General features: G+C 47.0%; 1 protein-coding gene across 1 annotated transcript; it reads right to left on the bottom strand.

The window, feature by feature from the left end:
• Nucleotides 1–4576: 4576 nt before the first annotated feature.
• Nucleotides 4577–12616, bottom strand: TRIML1 (tripartite motif family like 1). The gene is made up of 6 exons (XM_055276675.1): nt 12087–12616; nt 11429–11528; nt 9561–9787; nt 8175–8197; nt 7902–7999; nt 4577–5240 (listed from the first exon to the last, which is right to left on the bottom strand). The coding sequence occupies exons 1-6, from the start codon at nt 12492–12494 to the stop codon at nt 4705–4707; spliced, it is 1392 nt and encodes a 463-aa protein (XP_055132650.1). The 5' UTR covers nt 12495–12616; the 3' UTR covers nt 4577–4704.
• Between the last annotated feature and the right edge of the window lie 4761 nt (nt 12617–17377).

Genomic DNA, 17377 nt, shown 5'->3' with positions numbered 1-17377 from the left:
GAGGGCTTTGTAAAGTAATCTGAGGTCAGATAAGGTACCGATACTCTCTAAGCATAATAGGCTGATTGTGGCAGGGGCAGGGGAGGTACACCAGGAAGCTGGGAATAATCAGAGCAAAAGAGTAGATAAAAATCTTATCTGAAGTTTTTTTGGATATCAGATTTCAGCATAAGAGATTGACAATATTTTATTTTTAAAGTGCTCTAGGGGGAAGAAAATTTTAAAATGAAGCAAATTGCAGTCCGATGCAGAAGATTCCTCCTGATGTCCTTCCTACCTCTTCTAGCAAATTTTGGAAGAGGTAGAGAAGCAAATTCCGCTTGGAATAGCTATCTCCCGGGGAAACGGCCACTCAGGAAATGGGGGAAGACAGGAATTTGGAGAGGAATTAACAAGGGAGGATAAGGAACAGCTTAAGGAATGGTGGCAGGTTCTGTGGGGACACCCTCATATCCAAAGAATGTCGTTATCACAAGGTCAAAGGCCGAAGCAGCAAGACCCCGCCCTGAGCAGTGCAAGGGATGAGTGTCTACACGAAGGAACACGCCTCCCGGGGTTCACTCTCACTCCCCTTCTCACCTCCACTCTCACTCCCCTTCTCACTCCCACTCTCACTCCCCTTCTTACCCCCACTCTCACTCCCCTTCTCACTCCCACTCTCACTCCCCTTCTCACTCCCACTCTCACTCCCCTTCTTACCCCCACTCTCACTCCCCTTCTCACCCCCACTCTCACTCCCCTTCTCACTCCCCTTCTCACCCCCACTGTCACTCCCCTTCTCACCCCCACTCTCACTCCCCTTCTCACTCCCACTCTCACTCCCCTTCTCACCCCCACTCTCACTCCACTCCTCACCCCCAACTCTCACTCCCCTTCTCACCCCCACGTCTCATCGCCTTGGAGTTTGTATCCAGAAACCATGAGTGGCAATTTTCTTGCAAAGTTTTCTTGGTGGTTTATTCAAACTCCAAAGCTTGATCCTATAGATTCAACTTTCCCCACATGCCTCATCAGTGGCAGGCCCTGTGTACACAATGGTGCAGCAAAGAGCCACTCGGGATGATTTTGCCAAAGGAAAAATTAGGCTAGACTCTTTGTCAGTATCTACCACTTTGGGACAAAGAAGGAAAGGAAAGGATGTATCACTGGATTATGCTACAAGTAGATGTAATGCCCACAAAGTAAAATGTATTACTTTTGTATTTATTTAGTCCCTCCACAAAATTGGGATTTTTGGTAATTGAGAAAAGATATATTCCAAATGTTTGCTGTTTGCTTTTTATCATCTTGTTCCCTAGCTTTTTGAGGTGAGAAATCAAGATATAAAATCTGTCTAATAAAGTAAGTGGGGCCCAAGTATAGTGGCTCATGCCTGTAATCCCAGCACTTTGGGAGGCTGAGGCGGGTGAATCACTTGAGGTCAGGAATTCAAGACCAGCCTGGCCAACATGGCAAAACCCCATCTCTACTAAAAATACAAAAATTCGCTGGGTGTGGTGTCACGTGCCTATAGGGATTAAGCTACTCAGGAGGCTGAGGCAAGAGAATCACTTGAACCCTGGGGGGAGGAGGTTGCAGTGAGCCGACATCATGCCACTTCACTCCAGGCTGGGTGAAAGAGCAAAACTCTATCTCAAAAAATAATAATAATTTTTAAAAATAAATAAAATAAGGCCGGGCATGGTGGCTCACGTCTCTAATCCCAACACTTTGGGAGGCTGAGGTGGGTGGATCAGGAGGTCAGGAGATCAAGACCATCCTGGCCAACATGGTGAAACCCCATCTCTATAAAAATAGAAAAATTAGCCGGGCATGGTGGTGAGCGAGCGCCTATAGTCCCAGCTACTCGGGAGGCTGAGGCAGGAGAATCATTTGAACCCAGGGGTTGGAGGTTTCAGTGAGCCGAGATGGCGCCACTGCACTCCAGCCTGGCGAGAGAGCGAGACTCCATCTTAAATGAATAAATAAGAAGGAAACACAGGGGGCCACAGATAGTCTAAGGAGGACATGCTGGGCTCGCCTCCGCGAGTCTCAAACTCTGATTGTGCGTGATGTCAAGGTGGGAATTCAATGCTGAATTCAGGGTGGGAATTCAATGCTGAATGCAAAGCACAGGAGACAGTATTTCCCAGACTCTTGAGCCTGCTTCTTCTTTGCTCCCCTGCCTTGGAGGATGCAAGATTGAAACATATAGAGTGGCAAGAGAAAGCAGATTCAGATGGATGAGAAGGATAAGCTCACCCTGCAGTAAACCCTCTCATTTCACTGACCTCTTTTTAAGGCCTTGTGTGCTGATTAACAGGTTGAATTATTAATTTTTTTCCAACCGAGTCTCCAATTTACAGACGAAACTCTGATAAACATTTTTGCTAAACATCTTAGTAATTACACAGTCTGGAGTGGTGGTTAAATCGTATTCACTGTCTTGCCTGCCTTAGGACAATGGCTTATCTGAGAGATGAGAGGAGGTAAAGGGATACCCTCTGTGACTCTGCAGTATGAGCAAGGGAGTATTCCATTAAAAAACAAAGGCTGGGCCGGGCGTGGCGGCTCACGCCTGTAATCCCAGCACTTTGGGAGGTGGCGGCGGGTGGATCACAAGGTCAGGAGATGAAGACCATTCTGGCTAACACGGTGAAACCCCGTCTCTACTAAAAAAAAAAAAATACAAAAAATTAGCCGGGCGTGGTGGTGGGTGCCTGTAGTCCCAGCTACTCAGGAGGCTGAGGCAGGAGAATGGCGTGAACCCGGGAGGCAGAGCTTGCAGTGAGCCAAGATCACGCCACTGCACTCCAGCCTGGGTGACAGAGCGAGACTACTCCGTCTCAAAAAAAAAAAAAAAAAAAAAAAAGCCTGGGTGCGGTAGCTCACACCTGTAATCCTAGCACTTTGGGAGGCCAAGATGGGCAGATCACCTGAGGTCAGGGGTTCAAGACCAGCCTGGCCAACATGGTGAAACCCTGTTTCTACAAAAATATAAAAACTAGCCGGGCATGATGGCAAGTGCCTGTAATCCCAGCTACTTGGGAGGTTGAGGCAGGAGAATTGCTTGAACCCCAGAGGCAGAGGTTGCATTGAGCGGAGATCGCTCCATTGCACTCCAGCCTGGGTGACAGAGCAAGATTCCATCTTAAAACAAACAAACAAACGCCTGCAGGGATAGATCACTAAAGACAGCGAGCCTAATGCAGACCACCAGCCAAAAGAGATCCCCTCAGCCACCACCCCTTCCTCACAAACCCTGACTTCTTTTTTGAGATGGAGTTTCACTCTTGTTGCCCAGGCTGGAGTGCAATGGAATGATCTCCACTCACTGCAACCTCAGCCTCCCGGGTTCAAGAGATTCTGCTGCCTCAGCCTCCCGAGTAGCTGGGATTACAGGCATGTGCCATCATGCCCAGCTAATTTTTGTATTTTTTTTTTTTTTTTTTTTTTTTTTTTTGAGACAGAGTCTCGCTGTTTCACCCAGGCTGGAGTGCAGTGGCGCGATCTCGGCTCACTGCAGGCTCCGCCCCCCGGGGTTCACGCCATTCTCCTGCCTCAGCCTCCCAAGTAGCTGGGACTACAGGCGCCTGCCACCTCGCCCGGCTAATTTTTTGTATTTTTAGTAGAGATGGGGTTTCACCGTGTTAGCCAGGATGGTCTCAATCTCCTGACCTCGTGATCCGCCCGCCTCGGCCTCCCAAAGTGCTGGGATTACAGGCGTGAGCCACCGCGCCCGGCTAATTTTTGTATTTTTAGTAGAGAAGGGGTTTCTGCATGTTGGTCAGGCTGGTCTCAAACTCCCAACCTCAGGTAATCCACCCACCTTGGCCTCCCAAAGTGCTGGGATTACAGGTGTGAACCACCGCACCCGGCCAACCCTGACCTTTTGAGATAAGAGGAGGGTAGGCTCTTTGGCCTTCCGGAGATTGAAAGCCTTCTGCTCACAGCAAACCGCAAAAGCACCGAAAAGAACCTTAGATACAATGCAATTAGTCGCTTGGCATCCCTTGTCATGCCATTTACTGAATAGAGACTTTGCTCTGTCACCTTTTAACGTATTAATGGAAGGTTCCAGCCTGTTGTGATTATGGAAGCATGAATGGTATGACGATATTCACACAAATATTTGCAGTGTTCTGAACACAGAAGCCTTCCCGGGTACAAACACTGCAGGCTCATGGGATGGGAAGGAAAATGGCTTTGGGGAGAGGGATGAGACCTGAGCCCTCACACACCCTGGAAAGATGTGTCCATGCCTCGGTTTCCCCAGATGGAGTTGCGTTGCCCCAGCATGCGGAGCTCTGCACAGAGGACAAAGACACATTCGAGCAGCACAGTTTTTTAGAGTCAAATAATTAAATACACTTGAAAAAGTGACATATATTATAAAATCCGGCCTATGGCATAGGATTCATGGTAATAGGGGCTCAATATTTGAGTGACCAGCACACGCATGGGGTAGCCTAGAGAATACATTTAGTCAAAGACACAGAATATGATCAGCTCTCTTCTATTGGGGTTGAAGTTGATTGTGTAATGTGGCTATTCATAGTGGGATCAAGTTAATGGAAACCCTTGGGGGTAGGGTGGGAGTACAGGAGTTTATTTCAGATCACCTGACATTAATACTGTCGATGCCTTCATCGTCCTAATAGTTATGTCTTGGTCTCAGACATCGCCCACTGTGAAGGCTCGGGCATGCCCCTCAGACGTGGCTGTTCAGTGAGCAGATGGTGAGAGGGTCTGTGTTTGTCCCCTCATTTGGGAGGCAGGGGGAAAAGATAGGCCTGAGGGCCTCTTGGAAAGAAGCCGGGGGAAGCTGTAGATGAGGGATTCATCCGTCCCGTTGTAGAATGCTATATGCCCAGATTCATAGTCCAGGAAGACACCAACCTTACATACAGGCTCTCTGACGTGCTGACCTTTCAAAGGTGACGAGACCCAGAGGCTGTAATCATCTCCGATTTTTAAACCTATTAGTGAGAACAGGTTCCCAGGTGGCTTGGGGAGATTCCCCTTTCTGCTCACAGAGTCCTTGCAGATGCCCACTTCCCACTCGGTCTTGCTTCCCACCTCCACCTCCCAGTAGTGTCTCCCACTGGTGAAGATCTGAGCACCCAGCACAGTCGCAGCCTGGTCAGATCTTTCCGGGTTGTCGGGTAGCTGCTGGCCGCTTCCCTGGTATTTCACACTCTTCAGATCCTCCAACAACACGAGATAGGCATTAGCTGTGGCTGGGTCCGGTGTTATCTCCACTGCAAGAGGAGGAAAGAAAAGATTTCCCTTGGGCATGGTTGAAAAACCTCTTACGTGTGTGAGATTTCCATTGAATTCTTAGTATTTAGTCCTGGTTTTTTAAATGTAATTTGGGGCCGGGCGTGGTGGCTCACGCCTGTAATGCAGCACTTTGGGAGGGTGAGGCAGGCAGATCACAAGATCAGGAGTTCAAGACCGGCCTGGCCAAAATGGTGAAACCCCGTCTCTACTAAAAATACTAAACATAGCCAGGCGTGGTGGTGCTTGTAATCTGAGCTACTCAGGAGGCTGAGGCACGAGAATTGCTGGAACCCAGGAGGTGGAGGTTGCAGTGAGCCAAGATTACACCACTGCACTCCAGCCTTGGCGACAGAGCAAGACTCAGTCTCAAAAAAAAAACAAACCAGTATTTGGTTTAGAACAAAATTTCTGAGCTCTTCTTTCACTGTTCCACAACACACAGCATGAAGCTCTAAATGGAGAGAGAGAGAGAAGAGCCACGTGGAGAAGGGGCTTTAGCCTGCCTGAGGTGGGGAGGAGAAGCCCTGTGAGTGGAATGGACATCGCTCTGTTTACAGGACACCTTTAGAGCTCCGAGCTGTGTATCCACATAGGGTTACCCTTGGTTGTTCGCGTTCATATTAGCCATGCTAGGTTCTGGTTCTTCAATTTGGGTGGGAGAGAAAATAGTACTTATCTTTGGCTGAATTTCTAATGTGCCAAACATTTTCTGTACATTATCTCATTTAATCACTGCAAGCATTCTTTCCTATCATTTTTTAAAAAAAGAAAACAGGTTCAGAAAGGTTAGGGAACTTCACCAAGATTACACAGTTACTGAGTGTTCAAATCACAAATCACAATCCCTGATCAGCTTTTTTCATTATGTCATGACAAGTGCAGCTTCCTGTGAGTTCAATGCAGCACCCAGGACCATCTGATGAAGCACACACACGCTGTGAACCGACAGTCACATACGGGGTCTCCTTTTTTTTTGTTTTTCCTGAGACAGAGTTTCGCTTTTATTGCCCAGGCTGGAGTGCAATGGCGCGACCTTGACTCACTGCAACCTCGTCTCCCAGGTTCTAGTGATTCTCCTGCCTCAGCCTCCCAAGTAGTAGTAGTGTCCGCCACTGCGCCCGGCTAGTTTTTTGTATTTTTAGTAGAGATGGGGTTTCATCATGCTGGCCAGGCTGGTCTCAAACTCCTGACCTCAGGTGATCCACCCACCTCATTCTCCCAAAGTGCTGGGATTACAGGCATGAGCCACCATGGCCGGCCAAGGACTCCAACTTCCACTCACTGTCCGGACAAGATCAGGTGCCCCAATCATTCCATTTCTGATTTTTTTTTTTTTTTTTTGAGACAGTCTCTCTCTTGTCACCCAGGCTGGAATGCAATGGCGCCATCTCTGCTCACTGCAACCTCCACCTCCTGGGTTCAAGTGATTCTCCTGCCTCGGCCTCCCGAGTAGCTGGGATTACAGCTGCCCACCATCACGCCCAGCTAACTTTTTTTTGTATTTTTAGCAGAGACATGGTTTCACCATGTTGGCCAGGCTGGTCTCGAACTCCTAACCTCAATTGATCTGCCTGCCTTGGCCTCCCAAAGTGCTGGGATTACAAGCGTGAGCCACCACACCTGGCCCCAATCATACCATTTCATACTTTTATTTATAGACCAGATCCCACCATAACTAATTATCTGTGTGATTAATGCCTTCCTCCTCAATTTCATTGAAAATTCTACAAAAGCAAAGGCAAAATCTGCCTTATTTATCATTGTAAGTAAGCGCAGAGCCCAATAGCATACTGCTGGGGCCCGTGGCAGGGCTTTCTTCAACACTGTGGAGTTCGAAGCTCATTAGGCCTTCCTCTGAAGGTCAGATTGTCCACAAGATAAAAGCTGAGAGCTAATCCTGACGCCTCTCGGTGTTGGCCAGACTAAACATCTGGAGCATTCTACAAGGACAGTTCGTTGAATGCGCCCTCACTGGGATTGTAGAATTTAAGTCCGCTTTTATCCTAATGGGAACAGAGCTAGAAATGTAGCCGCCCCTGCATGAGGGGGGCGTGTCTGCACGTGCAAGGGGGGATGGAAAAGACAAGGACAAAACGAACAAAGAAAGGACCAGGATGGGCCGGGCGCGGTGGCTCACGCCTGTAATCCCAGCACTTCGGAGGCCGAGGCGGGTGGATCACGAGGTCAGGAGATCGAGACCATCCTGGCTCACACGGTGAAACCCCGTCTCTACTAAAAATACAAAAAATGAGCCGGGCGTGTTGGCGGGCGCCTGTAGTCCCAGCTACTCGGAGAGGCTGAGGCAGGAGAATGGCGTGAACCCGGGAGGCGGAGCTTGCAGTGAGCCGAGATCGCGCCACCGCACTCCAGCCTGGGCGACAGAGCAAGACTCCGTCTCAAAAAAAAAAGGACCCTTTAGACAGAAAACAAAGCCAGATAAAGCCTGAGTCAAGTCTCACTGCTTCTCTCTGCTCACACTCAGAGACGGCCTGTGGCCCCAGCCCTCCCTGGTGTTCCGTGCTGGCCCAGATTCCTTAACCAGGAGCCTAGTGTCAGATCGTAAATGTCTGACACTGGAAGAACGTATGCTGAAGTTAATTCTACGAGCCCCGGAGGGGTAACAAATCAGGCTGACTTACTGCTGAATTTTCTTAGCATTTCCTTCATTCCCGTGATGCGGCACAGACTCAGCTCTGTGGTGGTGGCCTCTGGACACTGAAGCAAGAGTGGCTCGCTCCTGCGAGACAGCAGAGAGGTTCACTCCTCAGCAAAGACCGCGTGACCTGCTCCAACTGGAGAGTCCACCTCGTTTCTCCGCCAGCAACAGCGCAGACCTCTTATCCCCACTCAAAACTGTCCATCAGCACCACTTCCCCGCAGCTTGTGTAACTGAACACAGAATGAAAGCCTACCTTTCCAGTGCTCCTCTCACTTCCTAAGGGTAAAAAAGAAAGAAGTTAGCACTGTGCGCTTTGATCATAACACAGACGAAATTCATTTTGCATACAGTCCTTGCGAAGCTCACAGAATCTGCTTCTTCCCATGAAGCACACCATGAGTGGGGGCACACAGAGCACAGAAAAGCATCCCCAGTTTCTTCCAGGGATATGCTGTGGTGAACACAAGATGTTTCTCACAATGACTAGAGAATACTTTGTCCTTTTCTTTTTCTCGTGTCATCACTTTGTCCAGGGAACGTGTTCTGCAAACAAGCCAACCTGTTAGTCTCATTGATCATCCAGTGAGAGGCAGAGATAACGAAGGAAAATGGGCTGGTGACAATTGAGGCTAACCAAGCCTGTGTCAGGTCGGGGTGGTGTGTTTGGAAGACACTAAATTAAATAGCAGCATTCTGTGGAACCAGTCTACAAAACAGACCTGAAGCTGGAGTTAGATTACATGGTTTATGTTTAAGAAAGTCCATGGCCGGGCACTGGTGGCTCATGCCTGTAATCCCAGCCCTTTGGGAGGCTGAGGTGGGTGGATCACAAGGTCAAGAGATAGAGACCATCCTGGCCAACATTGTGAAACCCTATCTCTACTAAAAATACAAAACTTAGCTGGGCATGGTGGTGCACGCCTGTAATCCCAGCTACTTGGGAGGCTGAGGCAGGAGAATTGCTTGAACCCAGGAGGCATAGATTGCAGTGAGCCAAGATTGCACCGCTGCACTCCAGCCTGGGCGACAGTGTGAGACTCTGTCTCAAAAAAAAAAAAAAAAAAAAAAGGTCCTGAAGAATGCAGTAGCCTAGAAGGGCAGTAGACCAAAGGTGGTGAGAAATAGGAGCTCCCTGCACGGAACAGGGGGGCTCTCCTGTCTATTAACTATCAGGCCGGCAGATTGCATTAGTATCACAGGTATGAATAATTAAATCAGTGCCGCTATTAACCCATCCTGTAGATGACAGTCATCTAGACCTAGAGTTCATATCATAATGGTACTTATCTTCATCAGGTCTTTGTGAAGATTAAATTTAATGTGCCCAGCACATAGTAAATACACATTAATAAACTAGAAAAAAAAATGAACAAAGCTGTGGTTGCAGAGAGGCAGGTACAGGAGAAATTGAAGCCACTCTCAGGCTTGTTTGGGATAGTTATTCCTCTGGATTTTTTTTTTTTCTCTCTCTCTCTTCTATAAGGCTTTACTGACATATAGAATGTCAATTCCTTAGGAAAACTACTTTTGGACCAGAACTTAGTTTTTAAGATGAATAAAGAAAGCATTATTTCCTATGGCTCGAAGTACTATGAGTTACTATAACTTTTCCCATTACTCTCATGAATGTTATTCTCACCTCAAGAGATTCGAAAGCCGAGCTTTGACTTGAGGACTTGATCTGTCCGATCATTTTGCTCAGGCTTCTGATTTGCTGGGTCAGTTTGATCTCATTGTTCCTCGGCTTCCTCGTGTTTTCTCTCTCTTCCTGCTCTAGTAGCTGGAGTTGCAGCTGCTCCTCTTCCTTCAGGAACTGGTGCATTTTCATGTATTCTGACACAACAACCTGTTTACAGGTCTTTGTTTCTTCCCGCCAACACTCACACACACGCGCACACGCGCGCGCGCACACACGCACACATGCGCGTGCACGTACACACACACACACAAGATAAAGTTACTAAGAGAAATGCCCTTGTCTGTAGATTTTTAATCCTTGCAAGTCCTAGAGTTTCTTTCTTTTTTTTTTTTTTTTTGAGATGGAGTCTCACTCTGTCGCGAGGCTGGAGTGCAGTGGCGCAATCTTGGCTCACTGCAACCTCCGCCTCCTGGGTTCAAATGATTCTCCTGCCTCAGCCTCCCGAGTCACTGGGACCATAGGCTAGGCGTGTGCCACCACGCCCAGCCAATTTTTGTATTTTTAGTAAAGATGGGGTTTCACCATGTTAGTCAGGATTGTCTCAGTCTCTTGACCTGGTGACCCGCCCTCCTCGGCCTCCCAAAGTGCTGGGATTACAGGTGTGAGCCACCATGCCCGGCCAAGTCCCAGAGTTTCATGGCAACAATTCCTGAAATCCAACATATAACACATTTAATCTATTGATGTGCTGGGTGTAGAGGTTGATGTTTTCGGAGGTATGTATGCTATAGATACAATAGTAAACAAAACCAAAATCTCCATTCCCAGGAGGGTGTCGTTCTAGTGGAGAAAACCAAAAATGAGTAAGAAATATGACATGTAGTGATCAGGACTATGATAAAAATAAAACAAAATTAAGAAAAATTGTGAAAAATGTTCATTTATTCGATAAATATTTATTCAATGAAAGTAGGTGGCAGATAACCAAAAAGGAATAGAAATATACACGGCAAATACTCTCACTTAAGAGTTCGGTCTATGGTCAAGCACGGTGGCTCACACCTGTAATCCCAGCACTTTGGGAGACTGAGACAGGTGGATTACCTGAGGTTGGGAGTTCGAGATCAGCCTGGCTAACAAGGTAAAACCCCGTCTCTACAAATATACAAAATTAGCTGGGCATGGTGGTGCACGCCTGTAATCCCAGCTACTCAGAAGGCTGAGGCAGGAGAATCGCTTGAACCTGGGAGGTGGAGGTTGCAGCGAGCTGGGATCGTGCCACTGCACTCCAGCCTGGGCGACAGAGTGAGACTCTATCTCAAAAAAAAAAAAAAAAACAGAATTCAAAGTCTATTGGGAGAATCAGATACATGGTTTTAAAAAATATATAGTTAGATATTTAGGGCTTTGCTTTGACTGCTGGAGAGCTCAAATCCAAGTCCGTGACTAACCTTGAGGACTTGTCAGGTATAATTTAAACCACTATTTTGCTTTTATATCTCTATTTCTTTTTAATTTGCATTTTCCCCTCAATGTTTTTGAGCTATTTCTTTTTCAAATCGCTTTCCGTCTCACGTTGCATGTCTATAAGTATCACTTGTGTTTTAAATCATTCTATCAGAGCCATCACAGAGGAAGCCACAGCGTTGTCTAGTTCCACAAAGGAGTCTCCTAGAGGGGGCGAATTGTAGCTGAGCCTTGAGATTCCCACGAGGACACTCAGAAGAAGGCAGCCCAATGCAAGGAAACTGCATATTTTAGAGGTGAGACTGGAAAAGTTTGTCTTTTTTTTTTCCTGATATTTCACTAAATTTCCCTTTAGTCCCCCTCATGGGGTCATATACAAGCAGCAAAAGTCAGACAGTCGCCGACCTGGCACAGTTTCACTCTCTCCTTCTCATGGGTTAGTACAGCCTGAGCTTCCTTTCTCCTTACGCGCAAAAGATTCAGGATTTCCTGAAGTTTCTCCTGCAATAGAAACAAACCCCTTTTGGCAAATGAGCAGGGTACCAGGTCATGAAGGGGCTTTGAAGACCAGTAACTGCACAGGGCTAGGCCTCTAGAAGAAAGGACAGGCCGGGCACAGTGGTTCACGCCTGTAATCCCAGCACTTTGGGAGGCCGAGGCAGGTGGATCACCTGAGGTCAGGAGTTCAAGGCCAGTCTGGCCAACATCGTGAAACCCCATCTCTATTAAAAATGCAAAAAATTAGCCGGCGTGGTGGCGGGCACCTGTAGTCCCAGCTACTCGGGAGGCTGAGGCAGGAGAATGGTGTGAACCCAGGAGGCAGAGGTTGCAGTGAGCCGAGATCACACCACTGCACTCCAGCCTGGGTGACAGAGCAAAACTCTGCCTCGAAAAAAAAAGGGAAAAAAAAGGGTGTAAGCTGGACCCACGCCAGTTTGTGATATGGTGCTCAGATGGGCCCTCGTGACTGTCCCCCACAGAGGACGTTAGGAAACGTTAGGAAAGCTAACGGAGTTAGCTGCAATGAGTCGTGGGGTTCATGCTGAGCAGCTGTCTTACTCTGTGAAGCTCCTCAGTCTCGCTGGAGAGATGCCGTCTGTTTACACCATGGCTCTGGGCTACGAAGGCGCTTCCACCCTGCTCGTCATCGGAGAGTGCCTTGGCAGCGGCGAGCATCCTCCCGTAGCTGCCCTGCTCATCCTCGCTCTGCCGCACCTGGGACCGGAGCTGCCTGGCGATGCTGGCCAGCCTCCCCAGACGCTCGTTCGGCTGGAAATGCGGGTCCTGCAAGGTCCTCCAGCACTCAGGACAAGATACAGGGGTGTTATGTTCCTCCCAGCTCCTGAGGAGACGCACCAGACAAAAGCTGTGCCCACACGCGGTGGTCACTGGGCTGCGGAAATAGTCCAAGCAGATGAAACAGGTGAGTTCATCCGTGAGGTTCCCCATCAGATCTGCTGTAGACATTTTCTCAAGGCTGGATGTGGGGCCAGGTGACACCTCTGTTCTAGGACTAGCAAAGCCCTCACTGCAGTCCTACGGTTTTGAGTAGCACATGGGTGACCTGTTGCTATGTTGTTATGACAAGAAACCCTTATCTCTTCTGTGCCTGATTTCACCAACTGACATACACTGTCCAACACAAAGCCAATTATGACTTACTGTGGAACTCCTGTACCCTGGGCTCCTCACCAACCCCAAACTTTGAGACTTATCTGTGAAAAGCACACACGCTAGAGGCTGAGGATTCTGGCTTCTAACAGGATTACCATTTGGAGAATTGGTTATTGTACATAAACAGCACTGTGGAACCATGTGGACATGTGGGTTTTAGGCTGGAAGCTTGGGTGATTTGGTGTAAACCAGTAAAGAGACTTGAGTTTTGATGATCTCTAATAATACCTGAATTGGAAATTTGGTCCAAATCTTTCGGGAACTCCACTAACAAAACCTAGTTGAGAACTGAAAGAAGAAAACTGTAATACATGGTCCATTTCTCATTCGCCCTTTGTTCTGCTTGACCAAAGCCTAAGCTTTTGTTCCTTTACGGGGTACTGTGTACTTTTATTTAATTTTATTCATCCCAACAAAATGAGAACCCTTCCACTGAAGTATTCCTTGGTGTTAGATGCACGATGGATCGCCAGAGCTGTTTATTCTTCCCTGCACACCCTAGTACTCACCCCTCTGCCATCATGGAAAGCATCTAAAATGGCATTCTAATTGGAAGTTGCCTCAAGAGCCTACCTCACTGTGGAGTGGATGGAAAGAATTATATTTTAGTATAAATGTAATTTTGCTCACTTATTTTCACCCATTGAAAATTTCCAAACTAGGAATCCCTGATTCTCTATCGGTTCTTACTGGACAGAAATGAAGTGTGCAGACATTTTTTCAGACATGTGGAAAAGTAAATGCCTAGTGTGGAGACTGCACAGTGAACTCCGAGATTGGTGCCAAATGCCACAAATTCACTGTGTCCCCTCCTCGGGAGTCAGCTCCTGTCCTGGCCTGCCTTCTGCTCGCTGCATGCAGGAAGTTGCACCTCAAAAGCTCTTCCTCAAAGGCCAGCGAGTTTGACCTCCCCACGCACTCATCACGCCATATTTCTGTTTCCGTCCCCTCACTCTCCAGCCTGGCAACCTTCCACGGGTCGGGTCCATTACTGAGGTTGTTCCATTCGTTGGTTTCTGACTTTCAAGGCTCCAACTGCTACTTCTTTCCCACTTACCTCCAACAGGATGTTAGATGTTTTCTTATCTTGAACTTTGGGAAAAAGAAGTTTTCTGGCTGAGAATGTTTTTTCCTCCACCTTCCTTTCTCCTAGTCAAAACTCACCTTTCTGAAATCATTAATTCAACATGTTTTAATCCTATACATCCCTTGTAAAGCATATGTGAATTACTAGGATGAGAATTTAAGCTATGAAAAAATAACAGAGCAAAGAGTTATACTACTGTAAAGAGGAAGAGAGGTGGCATCACGGTGGCATCATGAAACCTCTACCGAGATAGCCTCCAGGATACTAACCTGTCACAGCTTCAGAATATTGCTATGGGTTAGTCTTAAGTAAGAGTCTTAAAACAAAACAAAACAAAAAAAGGTTGGCCGGGCGTGGTTGCTCACGTCTGTAATCCCAGCAGTTTGGGAGGCCAAGGTGGGTGGATTACTTGAGGTCAGGAGTTCAAGACCAGCCTGGCCAACATGGTGAAACTCTGTCTCTACTAAAAATATGAAAATTAGGCTGGGTGCCTTGGCTCATGCCTGTAATCCCAGCACTTTGAGAGGCCGAGGCAGGCAGATCACTTGAGGTCGGGAGTTCAAGACCAGCCTGGCCAACATGGAGAAACTCCATCTCTACTAAAAATACAAAATTAGCCGGGCATGGTGGCACATGCCTGTAATCCCAGCTAGTCAGGAGGCTGAGACAGAAGAATTGCTTGAACCCAGGTGGCAGAGGTTGTGGTGAGGCGAGGTCACGCCATTGCACTCCAGCTTGGGCAACAAAAGAGAAACTCTGTCTCAAAAAAAAAAAAAATTAAAATTAGCTGGGTGTGGTGTTGCACACCTGTAATCCCAGCTACTTGGGAGGCTGAGGCAGGAGAATCACTTGAACCCCAGAAGTGGAGGTTGCAGTGAGCCAAGATCCCGCCACTGCACTCCAGCCTGGGAGACAGAGAAAGACTCCATCTCAACGGAAAAAAAAAAGACTACAATAACACTAACTGCCACCACTAGAAAAAGAGTTTATGAACTACCATCTCCATTCAGTGTGTTATTTCAACACAACCCCAGGAGGAGTCTTTAACATTTACCAAAATCATTAGAATAAGCCTCACAATACAGTTATAGCACATCACAGAGCCAGTATTCCAGTTTGGAATAGGGAGGCTGGCATAGTCTCTGTTCAAGTCACACCGATCTGTTCCATCCCACTTCCCTCTTCCAGATGAATTTTTTTATTTTATAAGCATCGTAACACAATAACCATGTGTTATTCATTGGTGACTACAAGAATTCTTTGCTCATGGCTCGATTTTCCTGTTAATGAGTTATAAATGAATAGAGGAACTATATTAGTATGGAATCATAGTCTTATATTTAGCTGGAAGTCAAGAGATCATATAGTCCAACTACCTTCTACAGATGCTGAAGAAAACTGAGGCTTGAATAAATTAAATTCGTCTCCTGATACTTACTTACTACATAGGCCAGATTAAGACTAGAAAACTCGGGTGCCAACCTCCCAGTCTTTCTCTTTCGTCAACACACTATACTGCATCTCACTTGTTGACTTGTGAGTGGGTGAAAATTTCCAGTTATCTCAATAAAATGAACACTGCAGGCCGGGTGCAGTGGTTTATGCCTGTAATCCTAGCATTTTGGGAGGCCGAGGCAGGTGGATCACGAGGTCTGGAGATCAAGACCATCCTGGCTAACACGGTGAGACCCCGTCTTTACTAAAAAAACACAAAAAATTATCCGGCCGTGGTGGTGGGCACCTGTAGTCCCAGCTACTCAGGAGGCTGAGGCAGGAGAATGGTGTGAACCTGGGAGGCAGAGCTTGCAGTGAGCCGAGATCGCACCACTGCACTCCAGCCTGGGCGACAGAGTGAGACTCCATCTCAAAAAAAAAAAAAAAAAAAAAAATGAACATTGACCAATTGCTGTCAGAAGGAAGTCAGACCGCTGTCATTATGGAGTGATGGTGTGACAGGTATCTAAAATCACTGGCCACATTCACTCTTGGGAAGGCAGACTTCCTTACTGTCTTTCTAAACATACCACCTGGGCTTAATTCATAGATGAAATGCATTCATAGAGTAGACCAGCCTTCCCAAAATATATGACCCAATCGCACTACCAGCATGGCTTCTGAGATCAACAACTCAAGTAGCTTCTTCTCTGGCCTTTCCCTCCTGAGAGGTGATGCTAGCAGTACTCCAGGAGGGTCACAGTCACAACTATCACCCAGATGCCATCAGGGTTGGCACATGCAGAAAAAAAGGAACGTTATAGATAAGTAAGGGCTTATTTGTTGATGAGGCAGTGGACTGGTGGGGAGCTTATTTGAAAAATACATTGCTTGAAAGCCTAGTTTTAAAAATAAAGTTAGCCAGGCCCAGTGGCCAGTAATCCCAGCACTTTGGGAGGCCAAGGTAGGTGAATCACCTGAGGTCAGGAGTTCAAGACCAGCCTGGCCAATATGGTGAAACCCTGTCTCTACAAAAATACCAAAATTAGCCGGGCGTGATGGCGGGTGCCTGTAATCCCAGCTACTCGGGGGTGAGGCACGAGAATCACTTGAACCCAGGAGACAAAGCCAGCAGTGAGACACGATCACTGGTGCACTCCAGCCTGGGCACAGTGCGAGATTTCAAATAAAAAACAAATACAATTGACCCTCGAGCAATTTAGGGGTTTCAGGTGCTGACCCCTTGCACAGTCAAAAATTCACTTTAACTTTCCCAGAACATAACTACTAATAGTCTACTGTTGACCAAGCCTTATCAATAACAGAAACAGCCAATTAATATATTTTTGTGTTACATGTATTATTTTATTCTTGTCAAATAAGCTAGAGAAAAGAAAATGTTATTACGAGAAAATCTATTCACTAAGCGGAAGTGGATCCTCATAAAGGTCTTCAGCCTTGTTACCACGTTGAGTAGGCTAAGGAGGAGGAGGTGGGGGCAGGAGGGCTAGTCTCGCTGTCTCAGGGGTGACAGAGGCCAGACAGGTAGAGGAAGTGGAAGGCTGGGCAGGAGAGGCAGGCATTCTTGGTGTCACTTTTATTGAGAAAAATCCATGTATAGTGTTCATGTTGAAGAGTTCAAACCCAGGTTGTTCAAGGGTCCTCTGTATATCTGTCATTTCATGCCAGTCTGGAAAAGATAGGTTACTCAACACACAGTTTAGGGAAAGTCGAGGAGTCATCTGGAAAAATAAATTCAGTTGATCTCTACCTAGCAACTTATACCAAAGTATATTCCAGGTAGATAAATACAGGATATATGTGTGTGCATGTGTGCGTGTGGGCGGGGGGAAGTGTGTCTGTTTTTTCCCCTTTAAGTATGAATTTCTACTCATATTTTTCCTTTTTTGTATTGCTTTTTTCACCTTATTTATATATTTCTAGGAAAGAGAATTTGCAACAGGTGTCAAACATATACTCTGAAATTATGGAGCAGTCTTACATGAATGTATACTTAAAATAATAGCTTTTATTATTATTTTTTTTTTGAGATGGATTCTTGCTCTGTCTCCCAGGCTGGAGTGCAGTGGCGTGATCTCAGCTCACTGGAACCTCCGGCTCCCAGGCTCAAGTGATTATCATGCCTCAGCCTCCC

This window comes from Symphalangus syndactylus, chromosome 4, assembly GCF_028878055.3.
Source record: "Symphalangus syndactylus isolate Jambi chromosome 4, NHGRI_mSymSyn1-v2.1_pri, whole genome shotgun sequence".
NCBI lineage: Eukaryota > Metazoa > Chordata > Mammalia > Primates > Hylobatidae > Symphalangus > Symphalangus syndactylus.
Note: the sequence above shows the minus strand (reverse complement) of the source record. Positions and strands in the feature narration are given on the sequence as shown.

What these genes read in the sequence shown, in the direction of transcription:
- TRIML1 (XM_055276675.1), bottom strand. Translation starts at nt 12,494, where the DNA reads ATGTCTACAGCAGATCTGATGGGGAACCTCACGGATGAACTCACCTGT. An exon ending in GTGAGAGGAGCACTGGAAAG is followed by an intron (nt 8,000 to 8,174) that starts GTAGGCTTTCAT and finishes GCTGTCTCGCAG; the next exon opens with GAGCGAGCCACTCTTGCTTC. An exon ending in AATGCTAAGAAAATTCAGCA is followed by an intron (nt 5,241 to 7,901) that starts GTAAGTCAGCCT and finishes CTCCTCTTGCAG; the next exon opens with TGGAGATAACACCGGACCCA.